The sequence below is a fragment of the Cavia porcellus genome, unplaced genomic scaffold (assembly GCF_034190915.1).
Source record: "Cavia porcellus strain 051 isolate PalLab524CR breed Dunkin Hartley unplaced genomic scaffold, mCavPor4.1 scaffold_28, whole genome shotgun sequence".
NCBI classification, from domain to species: domain Eukaryota; kingdom Metazoa; phylum Chordata; class Mammalia; order Rodentia; family Caviidae; genus Cavia; species Cavia porcellus.
Genome location: NW_026947511.1, coordinates 46,402,508 through 46,426,669, shown reverse-complemented (window position 1 = coordinate 46,426,669; position 24,162 = coordinate 46,402,508). Strand labels below are relative to the sequence as shown.

Sequence of the window (24,162 nt, the reverse complement as noted above, 5' to 3'; positions counted from 1 at the left end):
GCCAACGCAAACACCAGCAAAGCTAGGAGGACTTTACTGGCTCCTCTGGGTTTTCAAGAGTCGCTGTAGAGTAACATCAAGCCAGAATCTCCTGGCCAGCTCCTCCTGGTACAGAATGTGCTATGCAGCCAGAGATCTGGGGCGGGTCCCTCAGCTGCTCGGCCTTGCTTCCTCCTTAGCCAAATTCTCTTGCAGTCCTTGAAGACGCGCGAACAGGTCTCTATGACCTGACATAAATGTATAAAACACCCTGAGACCAGCCACCTAACGCTGCTCACCAGTGAACCTTGTGGTAGTGCCATCTAGAAACTTAGATTCTTAATGGGACCCTGGGTTCTAGCCCATGGCCCACCCTCAATTTGCTGTAGGAATGTGGGTAGTCACTTAAAACTTCCCTATTATTCTGTACACCCACAAAAATCATAAGAGCATTGTCAATTAAGAATAAGAATAAATGCACAAGGCCGTGTTCAATTCCCGGAACCACAGAGCAAAGGGAAAAGGAACGCAGGAAAGATGTTTTGGCCACTACAAGCCGTTTGCATGTTAGCTAGTATTACACTTAGTCCTCAGACCTCTACACCAGTGAAAGGAGCCTGCACTCCAGAGATACCTGGCAATGCCTGGAGACATTTTAGTTTGTTACTGGGGGTGGTGGTGGTGTGTGTGTTACTACTGGCATCTAATGGACAAAAGTCATGGGTACTGTTAAACATCGTTCAATGTACAAGACACATACACCCTGCTTTGCAAAAAAACAACAAAAAAGACATTTTGGTTTAGGTTTATCTGGTTCAAAAAGTCCACAGTTCTACACATACCACTTAGGGATCTGATCCAGTCTCACAGGATTAGATGTCACCCAGGTGATATAACCACTACACTTACATCCCCACCTCTCAGACTTCTGTCCTAAACCATGCCCTACCGGGACGTGCGACACCCTGCCAGACAACTTCACGGGTGTTTACGTGGAGAGCCCTGACTGCTCTCCACCTTTATCACAGCCTTTCCTTTCCACTGATGGTGACTCCACTCTTCCAACTGTTCAGGTCAGAGCCTCTGGTGTCACCCTTTATCCTCTCACATCCCCTAACTTACTGGCAATCCTCTTAGCTGAGCTACAAATTAATTATAAATGGACCACCTCTGCTGGGTGAAGTGGCATACACCTGTAGCCCCAGCACTTGGGAGCCTGGGGCAGGAGGGTTGCTATGAATTGCCTGGGCTACAAAGTGAGTTCAATCAAGGTCAACCGGAACTGCATAGTGAGACGGTCTCAAAAAATAAGTAAATAAAAATAAAAATATTGCCCTACTGACCAGTTCTACCACCACCCTAGCCTCAGTCCCTCATGCCCTTTGCCTCAGTCCTCTTCCATAGGAGCCAGAGATCCTTCTCTCCTCCATTCAGCATCCTCTGATGGTTCCCTTCCTTCCTCAGAGCAACAGCCCAAACTTCAGTCCAGAAAGCTCTCTGTGATCTGGTGTCTGTCCTTCGACTTCATCTTCTACTCTCCTCCTCTCACCCTGGCCATCCTTCCATTCTTCGAACACAGAGCAGTGGACACATTTCCATTTTAGGACATATACTGTGTGTCCCTCTGCCTAAAACATTCAATCTCCAAAGGGCCTTTGCAGACACAATACCCAACTTTAAAGGGAAAGTAGGCCAAGCCTCTAAGTATGTTCTGACTCTAAATACTCAAGTGTATTCAAGGGAGAACTTTAAATTCATTCCAGATAAAGAAAACTACAGAGACTGTATCTTTCGGTCACAAAGAATATAGACAGGCTTTTGTGACTTCAAAGAGCTACTGGCATTGCTATTGCAGGAATAAGTTAATGAAAATGCCAAAAAATTTATACCCAAGTGACTATGAGGGTTTTTAGAGTATTTTCCCTTCTTGGAAGATACAGAAGACAGGACTTACTAGTGAAGAAGTTTTACAATAATTTGGCCAATGACTGACTTGATCCTCACTTGAAATGTAGCCGTAATCTGCAGGCAGGAAGTCCACAACTAGGAGCTCAGCTAATGGATACTTGAAGGCCATAACTGGGAAGCAAACCTCAGAGCAGAGTAGGTTCAGAAGCCAGTTAAGAGTTGCATCTGCTCATATCCCCACCTACTGCTCTCCAGCTCTGCCGGGAGGATTCAGACTCAGAAGTGGAAGGAGGAACAGCAAGTGTCCCCGTCACAGCGCTGCTGGGTTCACTAAATGAAGCAATGCACATCAAGAACTGAGCCACTGCCTCTAGGCAACACTGTGGACTGTCCTAAGTTTTGTAAAACTACCCAGCTTCTGAAATTATGTATACCGATAATTCAGCCTGGATAAAATGGAACTTCTCCTGTCCTCTCACTGGACCACCCTTACCTTTCAGGGACAGGACCTAAGGTTTCATGGCAGAGGACAGGTTACAATGCTGCCCTGGCACCCGGGAATCAGCCTCACTACATTAAATGTACTGGCTACTGCAGCCACAGAAGCAGCCTTCGCATCTTCAGGCCCACACTGTCCCCACTGTCCCAGGTTGGGTCCGCCTGTCCCAACCTCCCCCGCTACCCCCAGATCTATAAACCCTCGAGTTGAGGGTGAGAAAATAACTCATGCATGCTTGAGCCGACAGCCAGTCACTGGATGAAGAGGTGATTTTTTTCTTTCTTCCTTTTTTTTTTTTTTTTTTTTGTTTTTTGTTTTTTGAGACAAGGTCTCGTCTCCCTATGCAGTTCAGGCTGGCCTTGAGCTCACTTTGTAGCCCAGACTGGTTTCGAACTCGTAACAATCCTCCTGTTCAGGCTCCCGAGTGCTGAGATTACAGGTGTGAGCCACCATGAAGAGGTGATTTCTGATGCAACAGAGGCTGACTGACTCCTGCAGCAGTTCTGCGAGTGGGGGAGGAGCAGATGGATGCAGGCACAGCGGCGGGCAGCGAGGCTGAGGATGGGAGCAGCAGGACACGCTTCCCCTTGAATAATAACACGTTTCTCCATCTGAACCAGTGCTTGGTGGATGTAATAACATAACAACAGAGGTTCAGACTGTAATCCAGTTTAAAGTACAAGTACATGGCATATCTCAGCCTCAAACTTTTTTTTTAGGTAAGAATAATGACACAGGGGCTGGGGATTTAGCTCAGCGGCTTAAGCGCCTGCCTTGCAAGCAGGCAGTCGTGAGTTCGGTCTCTGGTACCGATAAAAATGAAAAAGACCCCCCCCCCCAAAAAAAGAATAATGACACAATAGCAACCAAGTAAAAAAATAAAAAGTAAATGAATTTAAGACCCCTTTAAGCTTCCTCAATATAAATTCTATTTTTGTGCTGTTACAGATTGAACCCAGGGTCTCACGCACACTGGACAAGTGTTTCATTGAGTTACACCTGGCCCCCAGCTCTTACTCCTCTGCACAAAGGAAGTGAAGAAGTATCTGACTGTCCTGAAAACCAGTCCCTTGGTTTTTGCCAGCCACACCCTCTTCCCAGCTGTCCACAATCAGACCATTTGGTGTCTCTTTACTGCTCTGGAAAGACCTTCACAGAAAATATTCAGAGAGCTAAAAAAAGTACTAGCTTACCTATAAAAAAGAGACAAATCTAATTTTAACAGGGTGTTCTGCCCTCCTTCCACACCTCGTAAAATATTTTGCAATGCTCTCCCACAGTCTAACAGAAGCTACCCTGGGCCCTGGATGAGCCCGACTGCTAAGATTCACTTCAGCACGGGTCAACAGAGTGAGCAGCAAGCGGTGTGACTGCAGGTCCCCAGGCTCTGGGGCTATCACAATAAAGGGTTAACTACAACTGCCTGTAACCTTGGCTCTTCCCTGGGACAAGTTTAGCCACCCATAAGCTGACAATGAGGCTAACTGATTTCTGACACAAGCTAGAGCCAGACTGTGGACTCTTGGGAGGAGGTCAGCACATACTTACCCTGCCACCTTCCAGTCAGTTCTCCCTGGGAGGAAGGAGCCGGGCTCTGGGCTACAGCTGGGATGGACACTCCCACCTGGGTGCATCCACTGAGTCCAGAGAGTTTACTCCATGATGTCCACTTCCCGACCCTGAAGACCTGCCACTCAGCTGACACACCCATCTGAACATCCTCAAGCAATCTTTTCATCATCCCAACCTTAGCAAATTAAACTGTTGTTAACAGAGACAGCAAGAAAGTCTGTCTACTGAAACTGTGGTCATGGCTTCCAAGAGTGGCTCGTTCTTTTCCAGCCTTGATGGCAGGCAGGGCATTTCCTTTGAAGAAAGCAAATGTCCTGCACTGCCAACTTGGTGATTCCTGACGCCAGTGCACCAGGCTTCCCTCCGACTGCCTGATAAAGATGGCACTGTGATGAACTGAAAACACCTCCAAACTATGCAGCCCATGGCAGGGAGGCTGCTTGGTTATTCTGCTCATTCCTTTCCTCTCATTCACAAATAAAAGGGTGCTATTTATTACAAACTCGACATGGTTTTAGTACCGTAAGAGTTAAAATTTTCGTTTTTAAAAAGTTTTATTCATCAGTCTTTGGGCTGCTGGGGACTGAAGCCAGGGCCTCAGCACTGAGCTACAAGCCCTGACCCTTTTCATTTTTTACTTTCAGATAGTCTTACGTTAGCCAGGCTGAGACTTAATTTCCAGTCCTGCCTCTGCCTCTCACATGCTGGGACGATAACTGTATCCCATCATACCTGACTTTTTTCTTTTAAAAAAAAAAATCAATCAGGAAAAGTCAGTACTTTAAACCACCACCAAATAGGAGTGCTGTGAAAACAAGATGTCACAGGCAGCATGCAACTTGCATTAGAGCTTCCTATTTTACTTTGAAGCTTCTCCTTCCTGCCTTGAGACTGGTCAGCTTGGTTTGTGCTGGACCTCAACAGTCTCCAGCCCATGTGTGCCGGCCAGGAAATACCTTTCAGTAATGTGGGGCCTGGGTAGAATCCCTTCTTTGGCTCTCCCTCAGTGTGGCAGCTGGCAGGTGACTTAGTCCCTTGGAAGTCTTCGCACCCTTCCTTCCCTCATAGTGAGATATGTATGCAGCACTCACAGTGCGAGTTACAAAGCAAGGCTGCGGCACACACCTGACCTCACCACATCAAGCGCACACCTTCCGGCCTCAAGCGTGCTGCCTCTGAAAACAAACCCCGCGTCAGGGCGGTGTCTGCTTCAAGTCCCACCGTTAGTCAGCATTTGCGATACATGTCCCTCTACAGCCGTCTAAGTGCGGCGCCAGCTCATCCAAAGCCATCGGTAATATTTCAGTGCCCCACTGTCCACCATCCACAGCTCTGGAGCCACAGGTCCTGTATTCACTCTGCCGCCAGGATTTAAATGTTCCCCACATCACCTGTGCTTGCCGTCTTTCCTGATCTCATCTAACCTTGAAAAATCCTTGCCTTCAACTCCACTGCTCCACGGACTGTGCTCCTGACTCCCGCAACTGCACACCACCCCGACCATTCCACACAAGCTGCACATACATTTCTACTCTGTTGTCCTCTGCTGACCAAATCTGTGCTTCACCTTGTCTGAATCTCCCCCAAGCTTGCGTGTGCTTCTCTCCCCTACTGCACTGTAAGCTCATGGTGGGATCATGCATTTCACACTTGGAGTCACCTACTACACAGCACATACTGAACAGCGCACCAATGTGTTGGTACTTTCTGATCACACCCCTTTTCAGTTTGCTTGTTTTTGAGACAGGATCTTGCTATGTGGTTCAGGCTGATCTTGAACTGAGTATCCTGCCCAGGCTGGCTCTGGACCTGTGGTGATCCTCAGCCTCAGCCTCCCAAGCGCTGGGATTACTCCTGTGCGTCCTCACGCCTGGCTCTTTCTCCATTCATTCTTGAGGAGGCCTAAGAGGCAGGGCTGGCTAATGTTAGACAGTAGTACTCTCAGAGAACCTGGCTGAATGTTTCATATACAGTATGCTGAGTAAGATTCTGTTTAGATTAAGAAAAAAAGGAAACCCCAATTTTGCTTTGGGACCCAATTTCAATGCTTTCTAGTCAGTGGCCTTCTTGAATACTACCTCTAATGGGAAGGTACATGTAAATGATCCCAGAGAGTCCACAAAAAAAATTAATAAAACAGGAGCTCATCAACTTCAAAAACCTCAATAGGGCTGGGGATTTAGCTCAGGGACATTAATGCCTGCCTGGTAAGTGTGAGGTTGTGATTTCAACCCTGGGTATAAAAAAAAAAAAAGAGAGAGAGAGAGAAAGAAAGAAAGAGAGAGAGAGAGAGACAGACAGACAGACAGACAGACAGACTTCAAAAGCTTTACCACAGGCCAGGCTAGCAGAACATATCAGGCCACTGTGTCTTGTGGAAAATCATCAAAGATGGCTAAAAGGCATCAATTCATTAACCTGGTATGGTGGCATGCACTTATAATCCCAGGTCCTGGGAGGCTAAATCAGGAGAATCCCAAGTAAGGTTGAGCTTGGGAAACTTGGCAAGACTTTGTCAAAAAATGAAAATTTTACTTTATTTCAAGATGAAAAAATTTTTAAAGGCCCAGGACACAGCTCAGTGGCAGGATGCTTGCCTCACATGTATGAGGTACTAGGTTCAACCTTGTGTACCGGAACAACAACAGAGGCATCAGTGCTTACAGCAGGCTTATGACTCGGAGGATGAGCACAGGGCACTGGCCAAGCAGCAGCCTCTCCTGAGACCACGGCAACAGTGTGGTCAGATGGCTCATACATGAGGAAAGCAGCTTGCAGTCCGGAAAACGGTGGAGCTACTGGTTTCATCTCCATCACCGTCCATCTTCCCATTCAACTTGGCTGTCATATTTTTCTATTCTAACAAGACAAAGTCTTGCTAAGTTTCCCAAACAAGGTCTGCTTAGCCCAGGGCTGGCTCATTTACCACCTAGAACAGTCACACACTTGGGAGGGTTACATTTACAAAGGGAAAAACTGGAGAAACAGGAGCTTAGTGTTGTACCCTAAGAAAATAGCTTTGTTATATGTGTATTATAGCAAACCTGTATAGGGGCTTACTAAATGTGTTTGTTTTATCCTTTTTCCCTAACTGATATGTTAAGGGACCTAATTGATCTGTTGAGCAACACTCTCCTCTGTAAAGAATTGCAAGAATCTCACCTAATTGATATGTTAACCATTGTTGCTCTCTACAAACTACAGAAGCTGTGCTAAAACAAGCTAACAAGGGTTGTTAATCACTGCTAGGAGCCTCTATTCTCCGCTAAAGAGCTAAGGAAAACTAAAATGGCAATTAATTTACATTTGTTTAAAGTAACCTGCTTGTGTGCAGAGAGATTTGCGTGTGAGTTTAACCCTTTACCCTGACCTTGACACATTACCGCCGTTTTCTGTTCTGTATGGCGCCTTATTGCCTCCCTCTCCCCTCACCTATCTATCTAGGCCATAAAGAATTTGGGTTTCTGGTGACCTCCCCCCGACCCGGTGATGATCTGTTGTAAAATGAGCCTGCCCCAATTTTAAGAACTGCTTAGCTTAAACAAATTACCGGGTAATACTATGGCCCAAACCCCAATCGGTGCTTTCCTTTTGTTCTGTATGTATCAAATGAGTTAGATATCAGGTCTTTGTAAAACTTAAGTTCCAGCCTCTCATAACTTGTGACCCCTTCGCACTCACTAGTGAAGACAAGCTGTCCTGAGATAATTAACTCTCCACTTTCTTCTCCAAATATTGCTGCAGACGTGCCACTCTGAGATAATGTCAGTCTGCAGGATGGGAGTAATTTAAAAAACACCAGGAACTCCCTAGACTGTCAGAGCTAAATAGACAGCAATACAGTTTCCAGACTCGGGTCAACAAGTTTGATGGCTCTACAGGTTTCTTTGTTTCTCTCCCCCCGCCCTTTCCTCCAGCCCCTTTTTAAAGTCCTCCCTTCAGCTTCTAGGGGACGGTCTCCAAATTGGCTCCCGGAGACTGGTCGCCAGGCCTGGAAATAAAGCCTTTGCCACTAAATTTTCGGTCTCTTGCCTCCTTGGATTTTATACCGGGGCTCAAGTTATAACATTTGGGGGCTCGTCCGGGATGGAAGCAAGACCCCAGACTCATTTCTGAACATTTAAAAGTAAGTGCTCTGGAGGATTTGTTTGGGCCGCGGTCAACTTGTAATTTTGAGGGGACGCCCTCAATTTGGGAGCGGGAACCACCCAAGGACAGAGTCAGTTGGTTTGTAGGACAAATTCTGTCCATTTGTGACTCTGCCCCGGGTGGGGAACAGCTCCGTTTGGAAGGGGACGCCCTTAATTTGGGAAGTGAAACCTCCTGAGGACAGAGTCAATTGGTTTTTGCCATTTGTGACTCTGCCCCGGGTGAGGAACCACTCTGTTGGTTAATTTGTTAATTCTTCCAGATCCCAAAATTTGACTAATTTTTGGGCAAAGGCCATTTTTGCTGCAGCTTGTCTCGTCTTGTATGTCTGTTTGTTTGTCCATTTGTTCTAATTGTTCTCCTTTTGGTTACCCTAAATCTAACAGAACATTCTCTCCTAGGAACCCCTTCTATGAGCCCAGAATGGACAAAGGGATTTAGATATTGATGTGCAGTGTTTTTGTTCTTTAAAATTGTTTGCCTGTTTGGATTTGTTACTAACTTAGGGGCTTGTTGCCCATTTCTGTTGCAGGATCCATATGGCTTATTAGATTCAAGCTTCATAATAAGAAAAATTATTTCCTTTAGCTCACCAAACTGTGCAAAAAGCACCCTTTGTTTGTGTCTTTAATGTTGTGGCGCCTTGTTTAATATGTAAGTCTTCAACTGATTGCTTGCAACCTTGGCATGCCTTTTAAAAGGAATATTTTTCTTTCTGGTTAAAAAGTAAATATATGTGCACATATATGTGTATATTTATGGTTTTTAAAAATCATATCAACTTTACCAAGTAAAAACCAGGTCATACTGTAATTGAGCCAGTTAAAAGGTTATAGCTTTAAAAAACCCAGCATTTTAATGTGGTAAAAAGACATAAAATTAATTAAATATGTTTTAGACTACTAAAAGGTAACTTCAAGGGTTTTGTTGAGAGTTTTAATGTTGTCTGAGAAGCGAAAAAAAAAAAAGATAATTGACTGGTGATAGTAAAAAGGAGGGACAAAGAAAGTGGTTTGTCTTCAAGTAAAATGTCTGCTGTGCCAAAATGTAAAAAAAAGATAAAACTTAGAGGTATATTGTAAGTTATAAAAAGCTCGAGATGATATAAATTTTGTCTTGGTTTATAGTACTGAAGACAACAGGTTTGACAAGAAGTAAATGTGTTCAAAGTTTGACAGTATTGGATCAGTTTTGATAGATTTATTTATAAGATTCTAAACCTTTGCTGCAAAGTGTTTCCATTAATATGAGATTATAGATGATAATAGAGATAAGATATAGGGGGGCTGGGGGTTTAGCTCAGTGGCATAAGCGCCTGCCTTGAAAGCAGGGAGTCGTGAGTTCAATTCCCGGTACCAATAAAAAAAAAAAAAAAAAAGAGATAAGATATAAGTTTTCACATGTGCTGTGGACCTCTGAGAGATTATATGGCACAATTTTGTTACCTATGAAAAAGCTTCTTTTTATTAAGTATGTAATTTTAATAAAATGATGGCCTGCCAGGTGGCACCCTGGGACAAAAGGTGGTGTGCCATCCAGATAAAGCCTGCTCTCTGATATGGAATGCCAAAACCATGTTGTCCTTTTGTCCCAAGCCGATTGGACATCCAGAGGTAAGGAGGTTTCCCTAGTATCGCCAGTTGGTCTCTTTGCAACTCAGTTGGCCCCACATGTTAGAAAAAAGATTACAAAGGTTTGAGAGTTTAAAAAAAAAAAAAAATGCCCCTCAGCCAGTTGATAGAGATAGCACAAAAGGTCTTTTAAAACTAAAAAAATTACCGTCTACTGGGAAATTTGTCCAGCGTACCTGAGTCCTCACAACTGACTTAGAGTTAAAACTGTTGGGAAATGGAATCAGTAGATTCCAGAAGTCTGGGCAGAAGACAATCCTCCAGGGCTAGCAGTCAGCCAAGTCCCCCTTCTGATGGAGCTCTTACCCCAAGCATGCCCCTTCTGCTTGTGACAATACCCGATAAGCCTGCAGGCCCGGAAAGGGATTTAAAGTCCACATGCAGAGGCTAAGAGACAATGATATTCTCATTCCTTGTGTCTCTCCCTGGAACATGCCCTTGCTTCTAGTCACTGAAGCCAGGGACAAACAACTATCGCTCTGTACAGGATCTCGGAGAGGTTAATACATGAGTTCTGAGTCTATACCCAACAGTGCCAAATCCTGAGAACACCTGGTACTCTGTTCTGGACCTGAAAGTTGCTTTCTTCACTTTGCCTCTTACTCTGGTGAGTCAATTTTTTGCCTTTAAATGGACTGACCCAGATACAGGGGTAAAAGAACAGCTGACCCGGACACATTTACCTCAGGGTTACAAGAACTCTCCCACTCTTTTTGATGAGACATTAACAAGAGACCTTTTAAAATTTAAAAAAAAAACACCCTGAGATAGTGCTCCTCCAGCACATAGATGACTTGTTAATAGCCTCGACCCCCACAGAAGCTTGTAAGCTTGTCAAGAGACAACTGAGAAACTGTTAAGGACTTTGGGGCAATTAGGCTATAAAGTCTCGACTAAAAGGGCACAATTGTGCTGTCAGGCTGTGACTCATCTGGACTACAAATTGCAAAAAAAAAAAAAAAAAAAAACCCTCACTTTTGGACAGAAGATTTCTGTAGTGACCTCCCACAGTTTAGAGACTCTTATCAAAACCCCTCCCGAAAATGTGAGTGCTAGAATCTCACACTATTAGGCCCTGCTCCTAGACCCAGAATTGGTAGTTTTCAAGACTTCTTCAACTTTAAACCCCGCCACCCTTATGCCTGACAACGACCTGAGGAATTTCACAGATGGAAGCAGCTTCATCCAGAACGGCAGAGGCAGATGAGTGGCCGGGGCAGCAGTGACCACCAAAAGGAGGTACTCTGGGTTAAGCGGTTAGAGCCTGGCATCTCTGCCAAAAGGTGGAGCTCATTGCTTTGACTGAGGTACTAAAACTAGCCATGGGAAAGAGGGTAAACATCTATACTGATAGTAGATATGCTTTTGCTACTATACATGTACATGGAGCCATCTATTAGGAGTGAGGTCTCTTAACCTCCGCCAGAGCTAAGATTTAAAAAAAAAAAAAAAAAAGGGCTCCAAAGATCCTAGATTTGCTGGCAGCAGTCTGGCTGTCAGCAGATTGCTGCTATTCACCTGAGAAAACAATTTGGCAGATCAGGCCACTCAAAGAGTAGCAGTCACATCAGAGGGGCCAGCCGAGAAAGTAACTGCTCTGGATGTGAGTCCCCCTGAACTTGTCAGAACCAGTCTACACAAAGAAAGACTACACTGGTTGTTGTGAGCCATCTAACAAATTCCAGTCCCTGTGACTAAAAGACAAGTGCAAAATTTCTAGGAGCCACAGGACTGATCCAGAGTTTGGGACCCTGACAGAGGTCTGTTGTCTACCTTTCCAAGACACTTGATTCTGTAACAACCAGATGACCACCCTGTCTGTGGTGATTTCCTCAGTGGCCCCCTCATAAAGGAGGCTTAAAAATTGACTTTTGGACACAAACTCTTGTTTCTTCCTGTTCCCTGGAGACTCTCATCAAGGCCCCATCAGACTGACGGATTTCTAATTCCTGAGCCATACATTATCAGGCACTATTTCTGGAAACAGCGGCTTCAAACTCTGGCTACTTTGCTGCCTGAGGATGACCCCTCGTTGCCTCACTACAATTGTACTGAGGTCATTGATCACCTCACGGGACTTCGACCTTATCTAGTGGATAAGCCATTATCTAGAGTTCCATCCTACTTCTCTGATGGAAGCAGCTACGTCTATCAAGGTAAGCGGGTCTTGGGAGCTGCCGTTACACAAAATCTCAGGTTCTATGGGAACAAATCTTAGAGCCAGAGACATCAGCATAGTGGGCTAAACCCATTGCCCACACTGAGGCCTCAAGTTGTCTTTATCAAAAATGGGGTTTATTGTCTTCTGGAGTCAAAAGATTAAAATTGCTCCCCGAATTTGGACTTGTTGGCTGCCATCTAGATGCCAAAGAGAGTGGCTACTATCTGCTGTATAAGCCATTGGGCAGAAGATGATCTTGTTATAGGAGAAAATAATTTGACAAATGCCACCTTCCAAAAGATAGCCAGAGAGCCCCAAAATCAGTGGGGATTGAGATAAGCTTGACATTACTGCTGATCCCACCTATTTTCTTTGTCAGAGCCCATTTACACTTAAAAAGACCAGCATCTGGCAGCTCAACTTCCAAGAGATTCCCGGGGGCTAATATCAAGCTAGCCCAGTCTGTGAGCTTCAGATGCCCTCAGTGCCAATTGGTAAATCTAAAAGTACTGCAACAAATAGAAACCACTGGTTATCATGGGACTATGCCTAAAAAATACTAAAAAATAGATTTTACAAAAATAAAAGCCTAAAACTTCAAGGATATAAATGTTATAATGGTTGATACTTTCATTAGATGAGTAAAAGCGTTTTCTACTTAGTCTGAGTCAGCTCTGATAGCAGTTTCCCTGATTTGGTCTCCCTTTTTATCCATGGGGTCCGACAATGGCCTGGCTTTTATAGCCTAATAACTCAAATTGACCTAAGCTTTGCAGATCAATTAGAAAACTCGATTGGGCTTACCAGCCTCAGAGTTCAGGAGAGATAAAAAGATAAGTTATATTTTAAAGACTATAATTACTAATGGCCTTAAAAACTGGCGAAAACTGGGTGAGTCTCTTTTCCTTCTGCCCCTTTGTGTGCGTGATGCATCCCCTATGTTGCAGATATTTCCTCTTTTGAGGTTTTATGTAAGAGATCTTCCTCTTATCATTAAAGGTTTCTAAAAATTAGCTGATTTAACTAATCAAGATCTTATTAAGTCCCCCCCAGACTCTTTAGCCAGCTCTGACTTCCATCCACTGGTTATTTTGCTGCTGCCCACTGCGAGCTAAAGAGCCTAGGTACCCAGACAAGCGACCTCACCATAAATCACTTGAGCTGCAATGGACCGTCAAAGTAGCTGAAAGCCTGCCTGGATTCAACGTTCCCACTGCAGACAGGTCCCAGCTTCAAAAGACCATTAGCCTGCGGATAAATAAACTGTCATTTCTTCCAAGGACACTTTAAAGCTTAAGATTGTCTAATATAACTGATAATTTTGTGTTCTCCTCCTTTGTAGAGACCCCAAAGAGGCCTCTGTCTAACTTAAAAATTGTTACTTGTATGATAAAACAGAGTAAATTTAAATGTTGGTTTTCTTTCTCCTTTTGGTTAACAGCTTTAATGACAGCTACAAGACCTTTGTTAATCCTCCTACTGGGCCTTGTGTTGTAAACAAGTTGATAAACTATGTCAAAGTTCTTAAAAGCTTATAATTTTAAAGACACATACAAGGTTATAAACAGATGCTAAAGAGTCAATGATTTGACACACTGACTAAAATCAGTGGGGAATGTTGTACCCTAAGAAAATAGCTTTGTTATATGTGTATTATAGCAAACCTGTATAGGGGCTTACTAAATGTGTTTGTTTTATCCTTTTTCCCTAACTGATATGTTAAGGGACCTAATTGATCTGTTGAGCAACACTCTCCTCTGTAAAGAATTGCAAGAATCTCACCTAATTGATATGTTAACCATTGTTGCTCTCTACAAACTACAGAAGCTGTGCTAAAACAAGCTAACAAGGGTTGTTAATCACTGCTAGGAGCCTCTATTCTCCGCTAAAGAGCTAAGGAAAACTAAAATGGCAATTAATTTACATTTGTTTAAAGTAACCTGCTTGTGTGCAGAGAGATTTGCGTGTGAGTTTAACCCTTTACCCTGACCTTGACACATTACCGCCGTTTTCTGTTCTGTATGGCGCCTTATTGCCTCCCTCTCCCCTCACCTATCTATCTAGGCCATAAAGAATTTGGGTTTCTGGTGACCTCCCCCCGACCCGGTGATGATCTGTTGTAAAATGAGCCTGCCCCAATTTTAAGAACTGCTTAGCTTAAACAAATTACCGGGTAATACTATGGCCCAAACCCCAATCGGTGCTTTCCTTTTGTTCTGTATGTATCAAATGAGTTAGATATCAGGTCTTTGTAAAACTTAAGTTCCAGCCTCTCATAACTTGTGACCCCTTCGCACTCACTAGTGAAGACAAGCTGTCCTGAGATAATTAACTCTCCACTTTCTTCTCCAAATATTGCTGCAGACGTGCCACTCTGAGATAATGTCAGTCTGCAGGATGGGAGTAATTTAAAAAACACCAGGAACTCCCTAGACTGTCAGAGCTAAATAGACAGCAATACAGTTTCCAGACTCGGGTCAACAAGTTTGATGGCTCTACAGGTTTCTTTGTTTCTCTCCCCCCGCCCTTTCCTCCAGCCCCTTTTTAAAGTCCTCCCTTCAGCTTCTAGGGGACGGTCTCCAAATTGGCTCCCGGAGACTGGTCGCCAGGCCTGGAAATAAAGCCTTTGCCACTAAATTTTCGGTCTCTTGCCTCCTTGGATTTTATACCGGGGCTCAAGTTATAACACTTAGAGGAAAACCTTTTATTTACTAGAGTGTTAAGATGTGAAGTCAATTCAGGCAGTCTGCTGCCTTGCCAGTCTAACTCTCATATCCTGTACAACTAACACGACCGCACAAAGTCCTCTGTAACAACCAGCAACCCAACCATTCTTGCCTTTGGTCCTACCCGAAGCCCCTCTCTTACAGCACAAGGAGAGCTGAGCACCTCACCAGGTTTCTTAAGTTGTAACTTGATCCAGACCCAATCAGGAAAGCTTCATTCTTACAACAGAGCCACTTGCCTGTCAGGTAAGCAACCTTCTCTGAAAAACAGAGGGCTGATGCCGAAGTGAAGCACAGACAGGCCTAAGAGTGATGTACTCACACAGGCAGGCTGTGGACTGTGGTTGTCCTGTGCAGCACTGCCCACCAGAGAACATGCAGGCATGCTCCCGGGATGGCTGGCCGGCCACCTGCAACCACGCGCGCTCAGCATTGGGGCTCTACCCAGGCACCACCGCAGTTCCACAGGAAGGCAGACACTAGAGAAGTCTCCTGCCACTCCACATTCAAAATCACTATTAACAAACAATTCTCGGTATTCTTGTCAAAACATCACTTACTTGAGCCTTGTGGGTGCAGGAGAGGAAGTGAAGGGGGCACAACAGACAGAAAAGGAGAGATACAAACAGGGTGAATGAAGTGAAAGCCCAACATCATTCAGGGTGGGATAATTGAGTTTTGTCTTTTTACTCAAGGGAGCTGCCCACAAACAAAAACCAAAAACCGAAAGTAGGAACAAATTCCAAATGTGTTGCTGGTGCTCTAAGCTTTGTGTACATTTACACTGGAAGCATGGCTGGTGACATTTTGATACCTTTTTTTTTTTTTTTTTTTTTAATGCTAAAGATCTTTCCACACCCAAACCAGAGCAGAGGGGCAGGAGTGCATTACAAATGTGGACAGAGTGCCATCCACAGACCCCGGGCGGGCGGGCAAAGACAGGCGGGGAGAGCGCTTTTGTGTTGTTGCTGTAGGCGGGAGAGCTAAGCAGTCTTAACGATTCGCCTCTGGCAGTCTATTTTGCCAGAAAGGGTAACACAGGTCCCAAGGCCCACCACCTACCCGTTCTCCTCTCCAAGGGCACCTACCTTACTGTAAGTCACTACTGATAAGTTGTTTGTGTGACTGCTGGGGGACAGATTTACAGAGTTCTGTGAGAGTCTATCCTGATCTTGCTCAGTTTGGTCAGGAGCAGGAGCCCATGTGTTTTTGCTGATTGAGTCGAACCCGGAACCCCCAGGGTCTTTTAAGTTGTTTTCATCTGATTGTCGGTTCTTTTGGGGCGAGGCAAACGGGTTGAAGTTTCCTTCTACTTTGCGATGCGGCTGTGTGTTGAATTCCGTTTCAAAAGATGACAGCTGCTGTGTTACTCCTAAAAGTCCACCCACCTCCACACTGAGAATCACCCAGATGACATCTGAAATGAAAAGGAGACTCTCATCAATGTGGGTACCCTGAGGCCAAGGCTCCCACCAGCCCCAAACACCAAACCTACCGGGACCGTCTTCTAAAAGCTCACTAACATTCAAAGGTGCAGTTCTTGCCTTGCAAGCACAAGACCCTGTGTTTGATCCTCAGCAGCAAAAACAAAATAAAACAAAAAAAAATGCTCACTGACAACGCTGCCAAGAATTTTTGCTGCATGCATTTATGTATTTTTGGTAACGTCAACTGCACATTCTGGTACAGACCTCTAGTGAAATCTGTGAAACTCTACCTGCAGAAAGCTTCCAGTTGATTCTGATGCAGATTTATTTGGAAATCATCACTCCAAAGAACGATGACAGAAACTTAAAGCTGCTACTGTTCTCAGAACTAATATCTCTTTGAGGATTCAGCTTTATTTTGCATATGTTTAACTCAAAAAATGCAGGGAAGGCCTAATTTTTCAAGTAAAAAATGATTAACATTAGTAGAATTACAACTTCTGAGTAGTCCTCCCTCTTGTGGGAGGAATTTAGAGTGATCATATGCTGTCCAAACTGGGACAACGAAGTGAAAAAGGGAGATATTATTAATAATTATACCAAGAAACAGGTGGGAAATAGCACTAACCTAGACAAATTACAACGTATTATTGTCTATTTCTCAATCTCTGTGATCAAAACACTCCAAAATTTGGTATGCTTCAGGCTTTCTGAAGTCATCCAATTCATCACTGACTTTGCATATTTGTAATAAATACAGGGAAGCTCTGCTTCCAATCTACACTGAAACCACCAGTTTTTTAAAAAGATTCATAAGACATCTGGTAACAATTCTGTTCCTGATTTCTTCAAATGCCAAAGCTAAGGGTTCAAACAGAGAAATAAAGTCACAAAGATCTCTTTGACTTTAGCACCTTACTGCAGGGAACACTGGCATCTACATTCCTGTGAAGCACCAGTATGAACTCCAGCCCTTGTGCTTGCCAGGCAGGTGCTGTGCCACTCATCTACAGCCCGGCCCAAGAAACTTCTAAAGGGGTGAATTCTGGTGAAAACAAATGTGAAGCCAGACATGGTGGTGCACATCTGTAATCCCAGCAATCAGGAGGTTGGGGCAGGAGGACTACCATGAGTATGAGGCCAGCCTCAACTACAGTGAGACACAGTCTCATTTAAAAAAAAAACAAACTAACTAAAACAAAAAAACAACACATAAAACAATGTGAAAACCAATCTAGGCTGCTAAATAGCTGTTGGAAGGCTGACAGAAGGTAAATACATTTACCAACAATTTAGCTACAAAATATGCCTAGAACACAAACACTAAAAAGGACAACAAGGAAAATAAAGAGATGGCCTCTCAGGCTATGCTCATTCTCCATGTGCCATTTGGCTTCAGTATCAGAATGTCACAGCATAGTGAGAAGGAGCCAGCGGTTTGGGAGCCAGGCTCCAGTCAGTGAAGAGGCAGTGACATCTGCTGTTCACCTCTGGAACTGCTAACGTCCCTTCCGGGAAGATGCAGCTAAGGCAGCTAAGGCAGCTGGGAGCATCACTCATCCATTCCAGGAGCACTTAGCATTAAAGGGAACGTAAATTCTCTTGCAAATCAGGATAAGCATATTCAAGGTCTTGATCTGACACAGTACCTGGGGTACGGACTTCACTTACAAGTGCCAGGAAAGGCAGGTCAAAGGCCTTCCATTCAACACTCATAGTCCAACTCCTAAACCAATAGGATAGGCCTTACGGGAAAACCCAATGGCAACCAGACTGAGGGAGTCGTTCTTAGCTTTTGAGCCACAGGCAGCATTCCATCACTCTGCCGTTCATTTTCCCAAACGGGTATGTCCTCTCTTACGCTATAATTATTCCCATTTGTCTTCTATCAGTCTGTTTAAAAACCCTCTTCTAAGGGTATGACAGTTCGCTACACGAAGCTATCGGTCATATGCTTTATCCTCTTAGCTCTGGAAACAAAATGCTGGGGAGAATGGACCATCTCCTGATAATGGATATTATCAGGAAATGAGACTAATGATATTTCTTCCCTAGCTGTAAGACTAAAAGCTTCTTATGTAATTCACTTTTATCCCATTTAAACCACCTTTCTTGGCCTTAGTTGTTGTTTTGATTCTACATAGAAGCTATGAAAGGCAGGTCTTTTAAGAAGACAGTTATTTATAAATTTTATTTTGTAGGAATATATAATAAACTACTAAAAGAGAACATAACCTTTTTATTTCTTAGGCTCAGAGTACCAGAATGTTAGAGTAAAAGCAGTATGTTTTACTTTACTTAGACCTCATGACCATAATCTTAACAAATCATACTGTTATGGTCTGTGCCTGGATGTCTCCTCACAACGTCTCATGCAGTCAGGGTTGTAGAGTTTATGACTGATTCATGGTTTAATGCTGGGATTATGCTACCCTAGGGAAAGCAGCATACATATAAAACAGAAAAAATCTTCTGTCATTTTCCTCCTCTTTTGGCTCTTGTTACTTTTGCTATTTTCTGGCACCATGAATTGTTGCCCTCTGCCATGTGCCCACCTGCCTTGCAGCCAGCAAATTATGGACTGAAACCTCCAAAAACTGTGAGCTAAATAAACCCTCCTTCCTTAATTTTAGTGTCAGCAATGAGAGGAAAGTAATCAACACACATACTAATGTATAAACATTTCAGATCATGGTAAGAATGCTTCATAAATTTGAATGTATCTAAAAGTTAACATCATAGGTGAAATCATTGCATAATAAGCATAAATATCACTAGTTTGTACAGGAAAATAGAATTGTTTAAAATCAATGTAACAGTCCCACCTGGTTAATCTGTCTCTCTTGAGGATAAGGGTTAACAATTCCGAAAACTTACACACACACACACACACACACACACACACACACACACACAGAGGCTAAACAAAGAAGGAAATGGATGATAGATGGTCAGAGCTGGGCTTCTCGTGGTAGAAGATAAACAAGAAAGGTAGGCAGGCTTTCTAAAGTGAACCCTGTGAGGCCAGGCAGGGTAGCACAAGCCTGCAGTTCCAGCACCCTGGAGGCTGCGATAGGAGGGGCGCTGCATATCTGAATCCAGCCTGGGCTACATGGTGAGTTCAGAACAGTCTGAACTATTGTAATAAGACCCCATCTCAGAAATCAATCAATACAACGCTGAAAGATGAAAGGATAAACAAAATGAAGTACTTACACACAGTGGTATACACTAAGTACTGAAATTATACATACTACTGTACAGATAAAATTTGAGAGCACAAGATACAAATCACACAAAAAGCAATAGCATTAGAGAATCAGTAAAGCAATTCTTCACAAGAGCTTAAAACAAATTACTTAAGCATCAACCTCACCAAAGAGATGAAACACCTCTAAAATTACAGAACACTACATGATGGAAAAAGACCTCCCTTGTTGATAGATCAGCTGAACTAATAATATTTAGTTTTAACTTTTATCCTTTCCCCGATTTTTATTAGTACACGTATATAACACGTCTTAACTTTTTTCACCCACTCCTTCTCCAGTAAGTGATTTTAATGCGATTTTTAAGAGCAGTTTCATATTCATAGTAAAATAAAGATGATGATACAGTTAAGTGCTGTATAGTCCCGCCCTTCACAAGCACACATGGCAGACCACACCACTAGAGCAGCCTTCAGAACACTTCTAACTACACCAAATACTCTGTGTGTTCCCAGCCATCTTCTGTCTCCATTCCTGGCACCACTAAGCTTTTACTGTCTTCCATAGAAAGTCACGCAAGAGAGAGAAAGAAAAGAAAGAAAGACAGACAGACAGACAGATGGCCAGGTGGAAGGAAGGAAGGAAGGAAGGAAGGAAGGAAGGAAGTCAGTCTGTCGGTCCATTACAGGAGTCTAATCACACAGTTCAAAGCATTTTCAGATTGGCTTCTTTCATTTAGTAATGTATATTTAAGGTTCTTCCTGGTCTCTCTATGACTGCAGGGCTCGTTTTTCTTTAGCACTAGGTAATAATCCACTGTCTGGGTGGGCCATGGTTTATGTGACCATTCACCTATTGAAGAGCATACCAGTTATATCCAATTGTGACAATTTTGGATAAAGCCGATAAAACCATCTATGTGCAGGTTTTTATATGAACATAAATTTCTAACTCACTGATACAAATATAAAGGCACACAACTGCTAGTTGTAATACATACAGTTTTGTGAGACTGCCCATCCAGTTTACCAATCGGCACGCATGCCCAGCAGCAGAGACCCGACTACCTGTCAGTCCGCCTTCTCCACAGCGCTTAGGTTTGGGCCGTTCTGGGATGTGTGGTTGTACTACCCTTGTGGTACTTTCCTGATGACGTGAGAGTGAACTACTTCTCTATGCTTATTTGACATCTGTGTATGTATTTTTTTTTTTTAATGATCTCTCCAATGTGATGTGTATCTATTATTTTAGAGAAGTCTGTATTTAAGTATTTGGTCAAATTTTAACCTACGTTGTTCAGTTTTTCTTGCTCTTCTTTTCTTTCTTTGTCTTTTTCAGATAGGGTTTCACGATGTAGCCCAGGCTGGTCTTGAACTTGCGGTGATCCTCCCATCTTAAGTCTCCAGAGTGCTGGGATTACAGATGTGCGCCACCATACCTGGCTGTTCATTTTCTAACTATGAGGTTTAAGATTTACATTTTGGTAGATAATCTTTTAGTAGATATTGTCTGTTGCAATAACTCTAACCTCACCCCTTAAAACCTGTGATTCCAGCTGTGTGGGAGGCTGAGGCAGGAGAATGGCAAGTTCAAGGCCAGCCTAAATAACTTAGTGAGATCCTGTCTCAAAATAAAAATATAAAAAAGGGGCTAGGAAACGTAGCTCGGTAGTAGAGTATTTGCCGACGACACGTGAAGCCCTAGTACAGTGTGTTTGTGTGTGTGTTCTCTTGCAGGTGGGTCTTGAAGAACAGAATGTTCTGAACTATTCCCTGCCCTTCTTCCCCAGAAGTATTAGTGCCTTTCTCCAGCACTCACTCATGAGAACTGGGAGAGTTCCTGGAGGTGAAGCTCAAGGTATGGGGGGTTCGAAGATGCTGAGAGTTCCCCAGAGACTGCATCACTCAGGCGTGTCCACAGTGAAGCTGCAGCACCTTGTCAGCTATCGTGTGGGTTTTGTTTTTACTAGGCTCTGCTTCCTAAGGAGGCTCCTGCTTGGGGTCATCTCTGCTAAGTTGTGGTTCTTGCTTCTGCCTGGCAGTCCATCTGATTTCTGTGCAACACTTTGCCCTATGACCTTATTTCTTTAATGTATCTAAGAATTGGTTTTTCAGCATCTTATTTGTTACAATGGAGAGGTAACATCTAAACTCTTCGCCTGACAAACAGGAAACTGGAAGCTGAAAAGCATTTTTAAAGCAAAAGCATCATCAAATATAGTCCTTTTTTTTTTGGTACCAGGATTGAACTCATGACCTCGCACTTGCGAGGCAGGTGCTTTTGCCACTGAGCTAAATCCCTAGACTCAAATATAGTCTTAACCTGTCTTCCAACATACACTGGCACCCCAATTGTTCCACAGCACATTCATATACACAAAGAATTGGAGAATACTTACTAGCTTCCAAATGTTGAAGAATTAACTCCACAACCAGCAGCATCGTTAGGCTTTCAAGAGGCCAGTATCTCTGCTCATAAGAATGCAACTGCTAGGCTGGGGATGTAGCTCAGCGGCATAAGCACCTGCCTGGCAAGCGTGAGGTCGCAAATTCGATCCCCAGCACATACACACCAAAAAAAGAATGTAACTGCTACTCTTGTCTTGTAGACACATCAGAAACTCAAACAAAAGCAGTTTCAGGGCTCACCCTTCCCCTGCCCAATTTGGTTTCAGTGAGATACTGGTATTTCTGTATTATGCTGAATATAATGCATTTTTTTGTTTTATGACTGGGAATCTTTGATTGTTCCCTCAAGGTCCAGCCATGACTCCAAAGAACTAGATCATGGGATACATCAGAAGTCAGAAGCTCGGCCAGGGGTTTAGCTCAGTGGCGTAAGTGTCTGCTTGGCAAATGGGAGGTCCTGAGTTTGATCCCAGGCAACAAAAAAAAAAAGTCTTACAGAAGCTCACTAGGTCCACAAAAGGTAAGCTAACACCAGGCCTGGTGGTACACATTTGTGATTCCCAACTATAAGGGATGCTCAGGTCAGAGGGCCACAAATTTGTGGACAATCTGAACAATGTGGCAAGACTTTGCCTCAAAATAAAACTTAAGGGCTAGGAATATGACTCAGAGTAGTTGCCGAGCATGGGTAAGGTCCTGCGTTTAATCCCTAGCAGTGCAAAACCATCCATCCATCCAATTAACACTTGAGGATGGACGCCTGCACAAAGGGTCACGATATAATCAGACCTCTTAAAAGAGACATAACACTTTCGCGGTGTGTCTGTACTTGGCACTATTCTACAAGCTTTACATGTAGTAATTCCTCTAGCTCCTTTGAATCTATGAGGTGGGTATTAATTTCCCTTATTTTTTCCTTTTATTTTACAGATGAAGGAATATTACTTTATAGATGAGTCACTGAAAGGGAAAATAATTTCCTAAACATCACTGAGCTATTACGTTTTTCAACCAAAAGTAAAATTCAGGGCTCATGTTGTTCTTGGGGGGAGAACTTCTGTAATGAAAATAATATTTAAGAATTTAACTATAGCCAAAGCCAGACATGATGGCATATGCCTATAACCCCAGCATTTGGGAGGTGGAGGCAGGAGGATCAAACATTCCAGCCCATCCTAGGGAATTGAGCAATTTTATCCAAAAACAAGCTCAAGGCCAACCTGTACTATAAAACCAGACCCTGTGTCAACCCCATTCCTTCAGTGGGAAAAGAAAAAGGAAAGAAAAGTGGACTGTGAATATACTTTAGTGCAAAGGCCTTAGGTTCAATCCTGAGTATAGCAAAACATTTTAAGAAGACCTAGAAAAACGAACAAAATGAATGCAAATTAAGCAGATGGAAAGAGCAGAAATCGATAAAACTGAAAGCAAAATAGAGAAAAATCAAAGAAACTGAAAGCTGGTTTTTTAAAAAGACCCATAAAATTGAGACAGCTAAGCCAGGTGTAGTGCTGCATATCTGCAATCTAGCTGAGGAGGCCAGAGAGAAATATTACAAATTCAAGACCAGCATAAGCAATTCAGCAAGACACTGTCTCAACAAATGGGCTGGGAATGTAGCTCAGTGGTAGGGCAGAGTGCCCCTGAGTTCAACTGCCAGTATCATGCAAAATATAAAAACTAAAGTAGGAGAGATGCCTTTAGGACAGGAAAGGGGGAAGGGAGAAATACAAAGTACCAAGAGGGGATGATGGAAGTGACAACAGACTGCCTGCATAGATCTAGTTATGAAAATAAACTGAATTAGTAACTGAGAACCTAAAAAACTTCCAGGCCCAGATGGTTTCACCTACAAATTCTTTAGAAGAAAAATATCACCACTATTATAAAATTTCTTACCAAAAGGTAAGAAATTGGTGCAGCACAATAACACTTATAGAGGCGCACTGACAAGAGCCAGGCTAGTAGCCACACAGAATGACTGAGCTTTTGAAACGTAGGGAGAGCCACAAGTTGAAATGATAATATACTGGCTATACCGCATTACACAGAATATACTACTAAGCACTTTTTTAAAGTCTTCAAATACGCCTTAGATTAGAAGACACTTTGTTAACCATTCCAGATTTCCAAATATAAATGTATAAAAAGCAAAAGAAGTCGAGCATGGTGGCACACACCTGTAATCCTGGCACTTGGGAGGCTGAGGCAAGAGGATCACTGCAAGATCAAGACAGTGAAACCCTGTCTCAAAAAGACCCTCTCCTCAAAAAAAATCAAAAGAAAAGCTGGGCATATTAGTATACACTTGTAATCCCAGGACCCGGGAGGCTGACACACAATGACTACCGTGAGTATAAGACCAGCCTGGTTTTCATAGTAAGTTCAAGGCCAGCCTAAACTACATAACACAAAATTAAAAAAAAAAAAAAAAATTTTTTTTTTTTGAAGTGGTTAAACTGAAGCTTAACTGGCTCTAGAATTTAATTGCTT

General features: G+C 43.3%; 1 protein-coding gene across 3 annotated transcripts in view; it reads right to left on the bottom strand.

Moving 5' to 3' along the window:
- The window catches only part of Ilrun (inflammation and lipid regulator with UBA-like and NBR1-like domains), an 82,540-nt gene that overhangs the window by 9,906 nt on the left and 48,472 nt on the right, over positions 1-24,162 (bottom strand). For all 3 annotated transcript variants that reach the window (XM_063239031.1, XM_063239029.1, XM_063239030.1), the window contains one exon: positions 15,714-16,042. In XM_063239031.1, coding sequence (XP_063095101.1) covers positions 15,714-16,042 — 329 coding nt within the window. The remainder of the gene's footprint in view (positions 1-15,713; positions 16,043-24,162) is intronic.